The sequence below is a fragment of the Symphodus melops genome (genome assembly GCF_947650265.1).
Source record: "Symphodus melops genome assembly, chromosome: 7".
NCBI lineage: Eukaryota > Metazoa > Chordata > Actinopteri > Labriformes > Labridae > Symphodus > Symphodus melops.
In genome coordinates this window covers 11,865,460-11,882,046 of record NC_136697.1, presented here as the reverse complement: position 1 = coordinate 11,882,046, position 16,587 = coordinate 11,865,460, and the positions used below count along the sequence as shown (strand labels likewise).

The window sequence follows — 16,587 nt, the reverse complement described above, 5'->3', positions numbered from 1 at the left end:
GGATTTTTATTACACAAGTGAAGACAAACTTCTTTATTCAATAGCCTCAGTTGAGGTGTTTTTTTTTCAACCTAAAGAATTTACTGGTATGAAACAGCCTATTGTATTTCCTTGCTTTATCCTGCATGAGTCAAAATGTGTTAAATAAGAATACATATAAGACCTCTGTGCTATTTGTCCTAAACAACTTTCCTGGCTTTTTTTGCAGTCTGTGACTAAATGAGACATGAAGGGGTCGCTCTCCATCAGGCTATAGATTTTTCTCTGTACCACAACAAAACATGAAGACTTGGTTTATTGAGCCTCTCTCTTGGTCAAAAATCTAAATATACCTTTAAAAAAAAAAAAGTTAAAAAACAAAAACAAACGTAAAATAAGCAAACATACGTTACGCACGCAGATAATACGCAGATTTGTCGATAGTGTGCATAATGCAGTCGTCTGCATGGATATAGAAGCAAAAAATATCTTTGTTGGTGCTTAATTGATGCTGCTCTATGTTTATAAAGACATTTCCTGCCCTTGTTTTCTCCTGCCCAACAAACACATTTATTATACATTTCTACAAGAAGGTTTTGCTGCACATAAGCTTGAGTTTTGGCATCATATAAACTTTGTTCATACCTATCCTGGACCCTCAGCTCTGAAAAACTCTTCAAAAACATTTGCTACTTTTTTTTTTTTTAGCTCCTTTAAAGGTTTTGAGCTCTTCACATGCAAGCCAGAAGTCCAGATTTTCTTCATCAAACTTTGATTTCAGAAAGTCGTGAAATACTATTTGTCCACCGTTTACACAAGAGAACACAACTCTATTAGAAAGGAAAGAGTAAACAGCCGTGATATTAGTATTGTGCAGCATGAAAACAGATGATGATTACAATTCTAGCAAAGGAGTGCCTCAAGAGATTCTCCCAGTAGGCTTGTTTCATTTTTTCCTTCTTGCCTGCAGATGGAGGAAAATGGAAGTTTTTGGAAATGTTTACAATTAAACAAAACATTAGACAGCACAATATTAATGGCTACATTAGGATGAAACACCTGTTGATTTTTCTCATGGTAATAGACTCTGGATAGAGTTTTGTACCCTTGTTTCTATGCTTTATGTTTATAAGAGAAATGGAACAAAATATAAAAAAGACCAACATAAAGAACGTTTTAGGTGCATTAAATATCTTCACAGTAAGCCTAATTTAAAGGTAAATTAGTCTGCTGATGTACAGTACAACAAAAAGGGAAGCCACGCCATAACAGGGCTTAAGATATTATGGCTTAAAGTTCAGAAAGCTGAAATGTACTCCAGATGATCGAGAGAGGATGACAGAATGAATTAAAATAGTTGTGCAGGTGCATTTAAACAAACGCTTTCAACTTAAGTCTCTGCATTGAAAATAAGGTATGTGATGTATGTTTTTGGACAAAAGCGTCTACTAAATGAATTGCAGAAATGTAGAACATTTAAGATTATGCTTATATTGTTTTTCTTATAGGCTATTGATTGTTTTTGCCCTGAAGATCCAAAGATGTGTTGCAGAAACTGCTCATGATATTATGATAGAAACACAGACCCATTAATCCTCTCAGATGCTACCCTTTCCGCCCTCTGTATCAGTCACATTTGCACCCTAATGACTCCCTCAAACCCAGACAGAATCTCTGTTTCTCTCTGAATGAAAGCTCTGACCACAACCACCCCTTTATATCTCTCTATCTTTAACCTTTGTTTTCATACAGTCTCAATGTTACGTCATTCAAAGAAGGCCCATGTATACTCCAAGTGTGTCAAACTTGTGCTCTTGTCTAATGTATCACATCCAGCATCACATTCAAGATCAAGTGTTCACAAGGTGTCTTTTTGTTTTTTTCTTGTCTGTTCCTTGTCTGTGTTTTAACACAGTATGGATTACCTCCTCAACTCAAATTACAATCATCTAAAAAAAAAAAACAATCGGTAATCGGTCATCTTCATTATATTTATTTATTTATTTATTTGAATTATCATAATGCATATTCATCAACATGTCAGCATAAAGCAGTAATGTAAAGATGCCAGAGTTAGCACAAAAGGTAATTTTCATCCGTAGTCCTAAGGCAGGTATGGTAAACATTCAACAAGACATCACAAGACACCACAAATTACAAGTAGATCAGACAAGTTACATATAGGTTAATATGAAGACTTTAAGATCCAAGGAAAGGAGCGGATAATCTAACTGTGCGTGCATGTTTGGTTAGTTTTCAACGATTGTTTCAGTGCAGTTTTAAATGTTGAATAGGTGTCACCGTTTCTGACATGGGCTGGTAGTCTGTTCCATGTGTGCCTCTGATAGACCCCAGCATTTGGCCAAATTTAGTTCTCATGAACTACAGGCACAGTGCGTTTGAACAAACAGCACGACTGCTTCTGCTTGAGATATTGAAGTACATTTAGATTTAGATGTTAGTTTGTACAGTAAACCAAATGAACTCTATGTAATACTTTCATATCACACGATCTCAGTAAGTACTGGTACAATAATTTCATTTTCTTGAAACATTTTCTTTGCACAATTATTATTTGAACAGTTTAGAAAAGGCGAACCAACAGCCTTCAATGTCAACTTCTCTATCTCCACAGACAGGCCTCTGGTAGGGCTGAACATGATTTATTCACAACCCTAAATGGCAGTGAACGGCGTCTGTTGTGTAATGTACGCCACAGCTTTAGTAAGTTGCTTGTGAGGACATCTCATCAGAGATAACAAAGACCATACAAAGCAAACATGAACCAGAGGAACATTTTTAGAGGATTATAACTTGCCAAATAAGACAAAGGAGACTGAACTTTTGAAGAGCTCCTACACTAGTCACAAGTGATAAAACAATCCCCTTTCAAAGTCAAAGAGATTGTTGTCATCAGTTTCAAAAATGCTTACAAAGTGTTATAATGGATGCAGCAGAGTAGTAAATATGACTCCATATCAACTTTTTGAAAACGAGGCTAATGTGATGCATGTGATTGAAAATGGGGACATCATTTTCTAGAACAATGACGTGTCAGTGTCAACACTGAACATGTGTTTTGTCCCGATTAAATATGTTCAAATGTTCAAACATCAACATCTCAAATGTCCCAATATTTCAGAAAATGGTGTGATGGGGTTGTAATTATAACCTGGGTTTTTGTTGCACTTGTTTGTCATTGCCATTGGAAACTAAAAATGGAAATTTAATTGTTTTTTTCCTCAGCAGGAGAATTATTAAATCTCAAAACTTGTCACTATTTAGCGTTAAATCCAAAAATGTTTTTAGTTGTTTGTGAAAGAAAGTAAAATGCAAAAAGGACACTTTTCATTGAAAACAACCAACACTCATTGTACAGTATTTCCTCTGCTTAAATCAACTTAAAATGTTGCTTCTTTGCTATTTTTTAAATAAGCTTAGCTGTTTTATTGAAATGTCTTCTCCTCACTTTGCCATAAAAACTGGACCATATGAACTATAATTATTGAGGAAGTCATGTAAACATAAGCAGAAGAAAACAGATCTACCGTTGGTCTACATCTGATGTGTGTTACACGTAAACCACATGAGGGAAATAAAGTTTATCTAGGCCACAGGGGGACCACATCATGCAACAACCTTTCCTGTTTGTTCAGTGTCAATAACTGAATGTGGGTCATCTTGACTCGTCATGATCCTCATTTCAAGCTTTTGTAGATTAAGTCGGTCAAGAATAATTCAGTTAACTGTACAGGAAAAGAAACTGTGACATGAAGAAGTTACAGAGCCCATATTATTTTGTACATACATATACAGGTAAAGGGTATGAAAGTATGGCTCTGTGCAACACAGTCCTTTTCTATTCAACTTCATACCACAACTAAATCATCCAAAAACAAACAGTTGTGACTTTCTGATAGTCATTCACAGAGCAATGGCTCAAAAATGGAAATTACACTTCTGTATTTCTGACATGGTCGAAGATCATGTTTAATCATAGTGATGTGAGACAGCTGGAATAGAGCAGTCCGACATATCCAAACAGCAACTGGATGGATTGACATGATTTGTATGAGCATTCATGGTACCAAATAAAAAAAACATCAGACCATCAGAACGATTGTTTTTCTTAAATCTATTGGCAAGCTAACATGAATAATATTTAAGGGACATAGCGAGGAGCAATGATAATGTCTACTGTTGTTGTGGGTAGTTATTGTGCTTCTTTTTAGATCTTGAGTATGTCATGTTATGTTATGTTATGGTATGTTATGGTATGGTATTGTAACATGTCATTGTGTATCCCATATGCATAGTAAACAGAACATCAGCATTGTGAACAATGTGCACTCAGATGTTAGATCTTCATACATTTATAATAAGTGACTTTAACTGTTGAAGTCAAATGCTTAAACAAATAGTTGGCATTACAATAGTAATAGTTATGTTATTGATGACCATTGTTTGTTGTCGGATGAGACATTTTTTCTCATTGTTAAATCTAAAACCTGTGTTTGAAACAAAGACTTCTTATTTTAACTGGGTGAGCAGCATCACACAATGATCCTGTGACCTCCTGCAATCAGCCTGTGTAGTTGCTAAAGAGTTTCTCATGGTCTCTTGACACACGCAGCCGCTAAAAATACAGCAATAGAGCATAACATGTGTTCCATCAGTTATGTGATGGCAGCCTTTATGTTTCATAAAGTGGGTGAGGAGAACGTCCTGTTTCTTAGTTGTAACATTTTTGTTTGTTTTTATAGCTTCTTATAGTCATATGACTTATGTCACAGGATTGGGTTGTTGCTAACAAACAGAGCAGCGCAAATAAGGTAATGATGACCAAAAGGTTCAGACAATGGTTTCTCTGCATCAAACAGTGAAGCTGCATCTGAGCAAAATAGCAAAATAAAACAGCTCAGGATTTGTGCAAGAAATAAGAAGGATGATCTCATCCCACTAAAAGCTTCTTTGGCAAGGACATGAAATTACTGAGGTGTTATAATTGACAATTTATTTTCAATTATTTTCTGAAAGTATTACTTTTTTTTACGTCTGTGAACTCTGTGTGTGTGTGTGTCTGTGTCTGACATCCTCTTTTAACAAGTGACATCAAAAGAGGATGTGGTACAGCAGACGCTGTTCACACTTCTCCCTAATTGTTGTAACCTTTAACAATAGAGACGTGATGGGTTTCCACAGATAAACTTCCTTTTGGGGCTGTTTATGGGGATGAAAATCCAATTTCAGTTTCATGAAGAATTCTTTTTGATGGTGATAGCTGAGTGTTACATGTATGAACGACTGAACAGTATAACAAAGGCTGAATGATTCATAGAATGGCTGAAATACATAAAACTCATTGAAAAGTACCAAAGGCGAGGAACATGAAGGTTCATGTAAGAAAAGATGCTGCGTAGGTGTGAGCATTATTCAGCAGTCTTATTAGCACAATTGACGCTGCTGTCCTAGATGTTACCCTTTAGACCTGACTAATTTTCTCTACAACTACGTGCTGTTTATCCGGCTAGAAAATTCTCCTGAATTCAGAGGGAAATGTTCATAACATGAAGTGACATTTTATGGAGGTATTCACATCCAACTGTCTCGTGGGTGCATGGGTTGGATAAATGTCGCCATGACAGGAGAAAAACCTCCACACTGCTCTTCCTCAGAATCACTATTGATAAAAAAATATAAATGCCATCGGCAGGATCGTTCAATTCAGGACAAAGAAAAAAATTGGAAATAATGTATCACGTCCCGGCTCATGGGGAGAAAAGCGATATAAAATCAGATGGTGCTGGTAAATTAAAGTTATTTATTAAAACATCAGCAAAGTTATGATACATAACAGTGTGTCAAGCACAGACACCGCAGGTCATTACTTCCTGTTTAACCAGGCATGCTCCCAGTAGATCACAAAACACACAAAATGGACAATTCACTCCTCTTGTGCAATATTATTATATTACGTATGTAACATGAACATGATGCTAACCATGATGCTAACCTATATAACCTGATGCTTTGTGCAATAAAACATGGAACCCACTTGTGCAATAACATGTTCAACATGATAATATGCATAATAATCTTTTAGTTATTACTTATTTTCTAACTTTGTTTAATGGTGCACTGCATGTTTTCTCTTGTTGGCTCTCCTGCTTTTTGCTGCTGCAAAACTGTACATTTCTCCATTGTGGGATGAATGAAGGATTATCTTATTTTTCATCACAAAAACTAAGGTAAACTGAAAAAGCTAATGGGCCTCATTCACTAACAGTGTGTACGCACAAATATTCTTAAACCGTGTGTATGAATGTTTGAAGCACAAATTTGAGATTCATCAATATATTCTTACTTGAATTTGTTTTACTCTGCAAACACATTTTTGAACCTCCTCAGTCTATGCGTACGCACAAATGATTGACCAGCTTTCTAGTAAAATGTTAACATAATTAACTAAGTGCATGACATGTTCAAAATAGGATGTCCTTATGGAGTAATGGGGCATGCTAGTATGCAGGTTGTGGGCACACGCCTGACCATTTAGAATGACGAAGATGGTGGTGAGAGTATCATTCGCTGGTACAGTGATTTTGCATATGCACTTATTTTATGTGCAGTGAGAACATTTCTACTAACATGTTAGTGAATGAGGCCCATTGTGTCCTGTGCTTAAACAAGATGTTGATAAAAGGTATCATAGACCAGTATTTGTCTACTGCATAGCCTTATCAGCTAACATAAGCATTGATCTCATTTTGAAAAAATTCAGAATTATATCACAAAGACTTTCAGACATGAAGCAGGAGAAAATAATCCAGCTGTTTAGTGACAACATAAATGGATCATTTGTTGATTACATTTCTTCCTGGATTCATGAGTTGATGTGTATTTGAAGATTGTGTGAAAATTAAGCAAATGTTTAACTGAAAAGACCAGATTTAAGACATGCAAGTTCTTTTAGAACAGAGAAAAGAAAACTGATCAGACAATTTCATTACAATGATAAATATTTATTAATGAATATGTACAAATCCATTTCAATATTCACACACAGGACCTTTTAAAAAAACATTTCCAAACATTTTAGCTTATAACATTTATTTCACAACACATGTAAGACTGTGAAACTTCTATTTGCTTACTGCTGCATCAATAATAAAGTGATATCTAATCTAGGCTATTGCTTTAGTGAGTTCACAATAAAAAGGAAGGTGAGAAAATGTAGATCCCAGCTCTACTCTTGAATCTTAGGTGTTGTCAGCGTTGCAGCAACTTCCTGGCATCTCTTGCAGAAAGTCCCCAGCATTTTCATTTCATGTTTGTTGCAGCTCTGGGAAGTCCTTTGCTTCACAGAAATGAAGACATTGACCTCTAATTGACCATTGCACAAACACAGCAATATTTGGCTCATCTTCTACCCTCATACTAAGTGGTTTGGAACAACCAAATTTTAACTTTGAAACCGGTTGAAAGCGTTTTTTAACTTCAGAAACCGCTTCTTTGTCAGTTCAGAAGGGGCACATGAACAATGTCTTAATGTTTTTTTTTTTTTTTTTTTTTTTACAACATTAAACCTTCACTGACATTGCCTTCAGAAAGAGAAAATACACAATCCAGGTCCGCTCAGGTAATCCAGTATCAACTCAGTTTCACAGTCCAGCTTCTTCAAAAACAATATCTGTTTTTACATCTACGATGATTTTGCTGTGGATTCAAGAAATGCCTGATAGAAGTCAGACTTTAAAAAACGTGGGTAAGAGTCTCTCTCCATCAGCCCGTAGACAATCCTCTGGGCGTCATCGAAACAAACTGTGGTGGGCTCCTTAATGTTTCGCCTGATCAGGTCTCTGGTCTTGTGATCAATGTTGATCTTAAAGAAGAGTGGAACAAAGATGTCAGTAAATGCTAAGGTAAAGTCAGAAATGGTTTTGTAAATATGACCATAGGATTAACACCTCTGTGAATACCTCTCTCACAGCCTCCGCTTGAATGTAGCGTTTGAATATTTTTTTGGCCCTGGAGCACATCCTGAAGGATGACTTGGTCTTCTTGTAGTCTTCACACACCATCCAGAACTCAATGTTTTCATCACTGAACTCTGTCTTCAAGAAGGCCTGGAATATTTGTACGCCATCTACACAGGGAAGGAAACAGCAGCACCAGTTAGAAAGCACGAAGCAAGAAAACTGCTAGTAAAACTAAAACCATTGTAATAAATATTGTTTAACTTACATTTAGATGACAGGAGTCTCTCTAGTGATTGTGACCACTGGGACATTTCCTCAAAAGAAAGCCTGCAAAAGAAGATAGGTGAGATGTCACTCACATGTGCAAAAAGTAGGATAAACATGAAAAAGATTGTTTAAATAGAGACTTTTGCTTCACTTACCCCTCAGTGGTAACTGCCTGAGATGAACTACACTGCAGCCGAGACCTCAAGATACACCTTTTTAAGTAAACAAGGTCAAAGTCAACAAGGTATTTGTATAACATTTTCTTCCTTTATCAAAACTTTATTCCGCAATCCAACAAGAAGATAACATGCTTGTAATGAAATATTTACCTCTCTTTTCCTCTCATTTTGCTAGCGGTGTCCATGTTGAACTGCGGTGATGTGACAAGGCTTGGCATGGTAATGCTGTGTGTGTATGCAACAGTCTAAGATCTTCCACTCCTATTTTCTGTTTGAAAAAATCCACTTGGTGTCAACCTATATATGAGTAGCAGAATTTTGAAATGGGGTTGTTGAGTATCGTCACAGCATCATTCTGAGCTAACCACAGAAAAAGAGGAAGTTACAGATGACGCAGACTTGTACATAGGCCTACTGCTGCTATGATTGTTTATCTGTACTGCATATAGACCTGCATGGTTATTTGTTTGCTTTAAAGACACGTCGATGCAAATCAAGCAGTGGAAAATTCAACAGCAGATAGGCAAATGTTTCAGTCTCTGTTCCCGGACCAATGATACTGTTTTATTTTTTTGGAAAATGTTGTGCTCAGATGATTCAGCATTTATAAAGTAAATTAGACTTAAAAAAAAAAGTAAACATGTCAGGATTTAAAGCCTTCAGTCTGGGTATGCTTCTTTGTAGTTAGTAGCTGTAGCATCTGAATATGTATATATATAAATGTATATATTTATATAATTTTATTTTTTTTACTGGAATAGAAATGCAACGTCCAACTGTAGCCTAATTTACTCAGCATGTTAGCATAGCAACAGTTAGCTTGACTCTGTCCAGAGATTTCTGTCCTCTACCTCTTTAAACTACTTATAATAAAGTTAAACTCTTAACGAAAGCAAAATAAGGGGTCGGTTCACTAGCTTATGGTAAATTAAGCACATTTATCACCATCAGTGTGAAAACTGCAATAATTCCTTTGAATCTTTTCACTCTATTTACTTAACCTAATCATACGACTTTGTTAAAGATGTTCTCAACTTAGTTCTGTAAAAAATCTCTCAGAACTTGACATTGAAGCTATCTAAAGATGACAGTCACGTTTAATATTTGTTAGCGCTAGTAATAATTTAGCATATGAGTTTTAATCTTAACATTATTTAATCCACTAACATGTCTGTCTTCTTATCCTTCTGATCCTTTTTTTACTTTAACAACCTTTACTTGTTATTGCTTTGACACAACAGGTTCGACAGCCCCGTCGCTGCAGCCAGTGCCTGTCCCCCCAGCACCCCTCTACACACCCCCTCCCCCCCTCCACACACCCCCTCCCCCCCTCTCACTCCTCCCCCCCCCAGCACCCCTCCTCCCCCCCCCAGCACCCCTCTACACACCCCCTCCCCCCCTCTCACTCCCCCCAACACCTCCACCAGAACAGATATAACCTCCAGTGACAATCCATCCCCCCTCCCCCCCACCATCACCAGAGACCAGGTGAGCACGGAGCTGAAGAGACTCCGCCCCAGGAAGGCAGCAGGCCCAGACAAGGTGTGTCCCAGGATGCTAAAGGCCTGCTCTGCTGAGCTGGGGGAGCCACTTCAGCACATCTTCAACATGAGCCTGCGGCTCGGGAAGGTTCCTGTGCTCTGGAAGACCTCGTGCCTCACCCCTGTCCCCAAGAAGAAGAACCCCAGTGAGCCAGGCGACTTCAGACCAATCGCTCTGACATCCCACGTTATGAAGACCTTCGAACGGCTGCTGCTCCAACACCTCAGACCCCAGGTACAACACGCACAGGATCCCCTGCAGTTTGCATACCAGGCAAAGGTGGGCGTGGACGATGCCATCCTCTATCTCCTACACAGGGCTTACTCTCATCTGGACAAAGGGAGCAGCGTGATGAGAATCATGTTCTTTGATTTCTCAAGCGCTTTCGACACCATCCATCCCCTCCTACTGAGAGACAAGCTGACCGAGATGAGGGTGGACTCGCACCTGGTGAGGTGGATCACGGACTACCTCACAGAGAGACCACAGTACGTCAGACTGAAGGACTGCACATCTGACACTGTGGTCAGCAGCACCGGTGCACCACAGGGGACCGTGCTCTCCCCCGTCCTGTTCACCCTGTACACCTCGGACTTCCAGTATAACTCTGAGCTCTGCCACATGCAGAAATACTCGGACGACACTGCGATAGTTGCCTGTGTCAGGGATGGACAGGAGGAGGAGTACAGGAGCCTGATCGAGGACTTTGTGACGTGGTGCAGTGCCAACCATCTGCAGCTAAACACCTCCAAGACCAAGGAGATGGTGGTGGACTTCCGAAGGAAGAAACCACATCTTGAACCTGTTTCCATCAGCGGGGTCGACGTGGAGGTGGTCAGGACCTACGGGTACCTGGGGCTGCAGCTGGATGACAAGCTGGACTGGTCGCCTAACATGGACACTACCTTCAGGAAGGGACAGAGCCGTCTGTACTTCCTGAGAAGGCTGGGGTCCTTCAACATCTGCAAAAAGCTGCTGCAGATGTTCTACCAGTCTGTGGTGTCCAGCGTCCTCTTCTACGCAGTGGTGTGCTGGGGAGGAAGCTGCAAGAAGAGGGACGCAGCACGCCTGGACAGACTGGTGAGGAGGGCCGGCTCTGTGGTGGGTACAGAGCTGGACTCACTGGTGACAGTGGTAGAGAGGAGGTCTCTGGACAAAATGCTCTCCATCATGGACAACACACACCACCCTCTGCACAGCACCTTCACCGGGCAGAGGAGCATGTTCAGCGAAAGACTGCTCTCACAGTCGTGCTCCACGGACAGACTCAAGAACTCTTTCGTCCCCCTGGCAATAAGACTGTATAACACTTCACTGTCACGGCAGGGAAGAAGCGCACGGTGATCCCTGGAATCTTTTTTTTTTTTTTCTTTTTTTTTCTCACTCCTCACCTGCACTGCTGACCTCAGAGTCAGCCCCCAGTTGGACACTGTAATGCATATTGATAGTCACTTTACTGAGCACTGGTCACTTTAAAGATAATCACCCTAATCATGTCTGGTTTCATCCTACTGTTGTGTTATGCTACATCTGTAAGGGTTGACATGATCACCCTAATTCGGTCAAGTTTCACTCTATTGTCTCCAACACTTAATGCTAAGCTGCTCTTCAATAGTTGGGTACTTAACGATAACTACCCTAACCACTCCTGGTTTCACCATATTGTCTAGGACACTTAATACAAATCACTGCTCCTTTAAGTTGGTGAGCCAATTTACATTCCTGCATTGACTGTTTAACGACTGTACTCACACCTCTGGCATAAGCTCAAACACCTCTGTACATGCACATGTAACTAGTTTCTAAAGGTCAGCACTTTGTTTCTAAGGCTCTTTAACTGTTTACAGGTCTCTTCTAACCAACACATGTTTTTCTCTCCTCACAGGTTATGTACATTATGCTATATTAGTTTTAAGTCTAACTGCTAATGCTAACTGCACAGGTTTAACATATAATTATGTTTACCCTTAGTCACATAGGGGCTGCTAAATCTTGTTTGGGGGATTTGTATACAGAGGGGAGGGGGGACAGCGGGTGTGTATTGTAACTAATGTCTTGTGTCCTGCCTGTCTGTATACTGCTACTGGATGCCTTGAATTTCCCTCGGGATCAATAAAGTATCTATCTATCTATCAACTATCATCTAATTCTTTGAAAAATACCTTATAGCTTCTTTGTCTTTTTCTCAAAATCACTTGTCACATAATGACTTTGTTTCCTTTTAATAGTATTTTCACAGTGAAGGAAGTCAGGAAACAGAAAGCAGTGACATAACACAAATGTCGCCCACTCCAACCAAATTGTCATGTGGTTGTGAAATGTGTCTTAGACATAGAAGCCAGTCCTGTCTTTCTTTTTTAGGCAGGATTGAAGTGATAGACAGGAAGTATGAAGGCATCTCTTTCTTTCTTTCTTTTTTTTTACTGCAGGAGTTAACATATCCTGTTTTATTGATCAAACATCACTGTCTATGAATTTATGTATTGAATGATTGGGTGATTGATTGCAATTTGTTAACAGAAGTTTAACAGGATTGAGTTTTCTTTTCTTTTATAACAATAATACACAGGATATGGCCAAAATGTACTTTATATGTTTACTACCACAATATATAATGTATATTGTTATTTGGGTATCTATGATTACAATTTCTTTTCTACTTATTAATAACATGGCCGATTGACGCCACTCTCAGTTCTCCGTCAGTGCTATGAGAGTCATCACTGAACCCCCTACTTCCTGTGTCTTTGTTTACAGGAAGTTGTGACAAAGCAAAAGCTCTCAATTGTCATTTGGACATTCCTCTGGAATCTTAAAAAATCTTTGAAAGAGAAGAAACTTAAGATAGTTATTAGACTTTAAAAGGTCAATTTAAGAGCACAATAACGTTTAACAGGAGAGAAGAGTGTCTCTTTCATGTCCACAACACAGCTGTTTACTGCAATATGTAAATTTGGCAGCAGGCTGAGGTCATCTCACGAGGCGATACGACTGTGCAGCTCCAATGTTTCAGTCTCTATTCCCGGACCAATGATTCTGTTTTATGTTTTGGAAAATGTTGTGCTCAGATGACTCAGCATTTATAAAGTAAAATTGGACTAGAAAAAAGATTTAAAGATTTAAAGTTTTCAGTCTGGGTATGCATCTTTAAAAAATAACGTGTTGGGGGGCGCCGATAGCTCAGCGGCAGCGACTGCGCGCGTACCATGTTGCGAGGCCTTGCTCCTCGCGCGGGCGGCCCGGGTTCGCGTCCGGCCTGTGGCCACCTTCCCGCATGTCTCTCCCCACTCTCTCCCCCTTTCCGACTCTATCCACTGTCCTATCAATAAAGGCAAAAAGGCCAAAAATAATCCTTTAAAAAAAAAAAAAAAATAACGTGTTGAGCATGTAATAGCTTGTTAAACAGTAAAGAAACAAGGACAAAATCTCTCCGGCTGTAATGTCCAGCACTGCTACTATAAAGTCTTGTGCTGCTCACAATAAATAATTTCAGAAAGTCTTGATAATACAGGCTTTAAAAAAGCTCTGAGTTATTTTTAAATGTGTGGTGCCTCTGTTTGCATCTGAGATCGACATCAGAATCAGTTTTATTGGCCAGGTATGTTTAACACAAAAAGAATTTAACTTTGGTAGGCTGTGCTCTCAAATGGAGACATTAAATATTAACAATTAACTAAAAAATATAAACAAGTAATCATGTTTATTCAGAACAGCACTCTTGGCTTTTTTATAAATAGTTTCTCATGGACTTATTTACTCATTTTCTCTTTACTGAGGCAGTACATTGACGTACATTTCTAGAAATGAAGTCCAGTTTGTTGTTAACAAATCCTTCCATCTGGCGGGAAGGGATCCATAATCCTTTACACACTGTGCACACAATGTATTTCAGTTTTATTCTTTTTAAAACAATCTTACAGTGAAAACAGCAGATCATGTCTGAAGTCTTTATCAAATAATATTTAGTTGCATTCTTATGCTGGGTCCACTAAATAGCTGCCTGTGAGGGTGGTCTGCAGTAGTCTGTCTGAAGACGGTGGTCTTCTGGGATCCGACCGGTGACTCCTTTCCCACATGTCATTCCCTACCCTGTACCTTCTTTATTTCTGACTCTATCCTCCTTTCTGCCTCTGAAATAAACCTAACTAAACCTAAAAATACCATACCCATGATGGATGTTGACTTACGTGGCTTTATATAATTCAAAGTCTCTTACACAAAAACATTTCTGGTGCTATATCTCAATGTGAGCAAAGTTACACTAAGCTTGAATGCAGAAACAAATAATTGAGTATTTGTCATGCGTTTGGAAATAGAAACCAAACTATTCTTAAAAGTGAAGCTCATGCCCTGAGCAGCGTGAGAGAAGAGTCTTTTAATGTTTGAGCATTAATGTTTTTTAACAGGTATATCAGAAAAATTTAAAGTTTCAGTTTCAGTGTGTTTGAGCATTAATGTCACAACATTACCATCATGGAGATTTTCCTAATGTTGTCTGTATCAGCATCGATGGTGATAAGTGGCCCTCTGTCTGTGACATCAGATAGAAATGTATCTCAGTCATACCATCGCCTACTAAGGACTCACTAGAACTGCATACATACATAAAGAAGTATTAGGATATTTGATGTTAAATCAGTTTTGCAAATACTTTACCTGATCTGATCTGGTTTTTGATGCGTGTTTTAATCACTAACTTCATCTCGTCAGCCAGACTTTGCTTACAGTGATGTTGCTAAATAATGAGAGAAGGCACTTCCAAATACTATCTTGTACTAGTTGTTGCAAAAAAAAACTTAAATGGCCTTCATCTAGACAGGAAAGGTGAAAGTTACACAGGCGGGTGGTTTATGTGTATAATGAAATATAATGCTGCAGACTCCACTGTTAGTTAATTGCAAAGCCCAGTGTTGTTCTAGGACAATGCTTTATGTAAATTGTAAAGGTCTCACTGTCAAGCTAAATTAAAGTAGTCCTATGCATCATTTTCCCCAGACCTTGAAACGTTATTGTTGAGGTATCCTTTGCGACCCCTGTGGACAAAGTGGTACTCATCTCTTGGTTGGTTCTGGACATGAATAGTCTTCTTCCCTGACGAAAACGCTCATCAAGTTAAAGAACAGATTTTGACACAGACATAGTGGCAGCGGTGAGAGGCATGAGGAATATCTAAATAGTAATCATTTATAATGTCATACGATGCTTTAATATAAATATTTCACTGAAGATGGTTTACAATCCAGTAAAATTTGAGCCAACATGGATTTAGATCTAAACTAAAGAAAACACAACACCTTGTCATGGAGGAAAAGTAAGAATTCATACTTTGATAACATAAATGTTACAAAAAAGTTGTTGAGATTTTTCAGTCTGGAACAAAGAGGAGGAACAATTTGGAGGCAGACTAACAAATCATTCGACATAAAGAAGGATAAGTATAAAACTGTGTTCATGCACTATGAAGCTCAAACATCTCGGAAAAAACACAGATTTCAGGGGAAGTTGATGTTAATTATGTCTAGAATATGTACTTTAAAGAATTGTAAAAGCTTTCCTGTTCATGTTGTAACATTTGATGTTTCACATTTCCCAATGTGAATCTTTACTGTAAACAAAGACCGTTTGAGCAGGAACACTAACTTCTTTCACGTGACTCTAACCCTGTGTCAGAGGACATGACAAATAAAACTACTATAATTGAGACAATCTTGTCTATGACAGTCTTGCTTGCTTTTGTAGCTTATACAGAGGCAACACTATAATATCAGTATTTTTCAGTAACTCCTGGAGCGTCAAAGCTGTCTTTTTTGCACAATTGGTTTAAAGTGATTCATTTGATAAAAGCATTAACATCAAAAGTGCAACTAAACTGTCAAACTAAAGGTTTTGTGTTTGTGTGTTCATGACAGTTTACAGGAAATGTTCCATCTTTGAATGCAGCTGTTGATGTCTTTCTGTGGCGCCATAAACGGTTATCTCAGACATCTTCTTTATCGGTTGCAACACCCATCTGTGTGTTTCCTCTTGCAACCGAAAGAACTGTAACTCCCCTCATATCCTTTTTTTCTTTCATTTTCACGTCTACCTCAAATCCTGCAAACATTTTGTACTGCATATTGTGATTGCTGTGCGTCATATTCACCAGTGCAGGTTAAACATGTGGTTTCAAAACACACATTTAACAGAATTGAACAAACTAAATCTTTTATCCACAATGAGGTGTGTACATTAAGAGTCATTTTACAGGAGGAAGTTGTGGTGAGCTGTCTGCATGGCGCACAAAACCGAGTGTTAAAAAAAAAAAAAAAAACTCTGAAAATAAGTCCTCTGTATATTTAGCCACAACGTAAAAAGAACAAAACGTTCACCCAGAATCCTGCAGTCACATGGAGAATCATTGCTGTGCCTACTTCCACTTTTCAAACTTGAAAAAAATCCAGAATGAAAATGGTAAAGTTGAACGTGCTGAAAGGAACAACGTGTACTTCAAATCCCACATGCAGAGTTATTTTGTTTTGTTGTTCTGACCATGATGTCTAAAAGTTGGCAGCCGGCGCGCCTGCTGTGTTGTGTTCTTCTATTATTTGCATGCTTTTTACATAGATGATGATATAAGCTAGTAAAATCCCTCATGTACTGAC

The 16,587-nt window shown here is 38.5% G+C and overlaps 1 protein-coding gene across 1 annotated transcript; it reads right to left on the bottom strand.

Moving 5' to 3' along the window:
- Positions 1-6,980: 6,980 nt before the first annotated feature.
- Positions 6,981-8,662, bottom strand: rgs13a (regulator of G protein signaling 13a). Its single transcript, XM_079348672.1, has 5 exons — positions 8,555-8,662; positions 8,381-8,437; positions 8,224-8,285; positions 7,959-8,125; positions 6,981-7,861 (listed from the first exon to the last, which is right to left on the bottom strand). The coding sequence occupies exons 1-5, from the start codon at positions 8,620-8,622 to the stop codon at positions 7,682-7,684; spliced, it is 534 nt and encodes a 177-aa protein (XP_079204798.1). The 5' UTR covers positions 8,623-8,662; the 3' UTR covers positions 6,981-7,681.
- Between the last annotated feature and the right edge of the window lie 7,925 nt (positions 8,663-16,587).

What these genes read in the sequence shown, in the direction of transcription:
- rgs13a (XM_079348672.1), bottom strand. Translation starts at nt 8,622, where the DNA reads ATGCCAAGCCTTGTCACATCACCGCAGTTCAACATGGACACCGCTAGC. An exon ending in AAAATGAGAGGAAAAGAGAG is followed by an intron (nt 8,438 to 8,554) that starts GTAAATATTTCA and finishes TTACTTAAAAAG; the next exon opens with GTGTATCTTGAGGTCTCGGC. An exon ending in AAGCGGAGGCTGTGAGAGAG is followed by an intron (nt 7,862 to 7,958) that starts GTATTCACAGAG and finishes CTCTTCTTTAAG; the next exon opens with ATCAACATTGATCACAAGAC.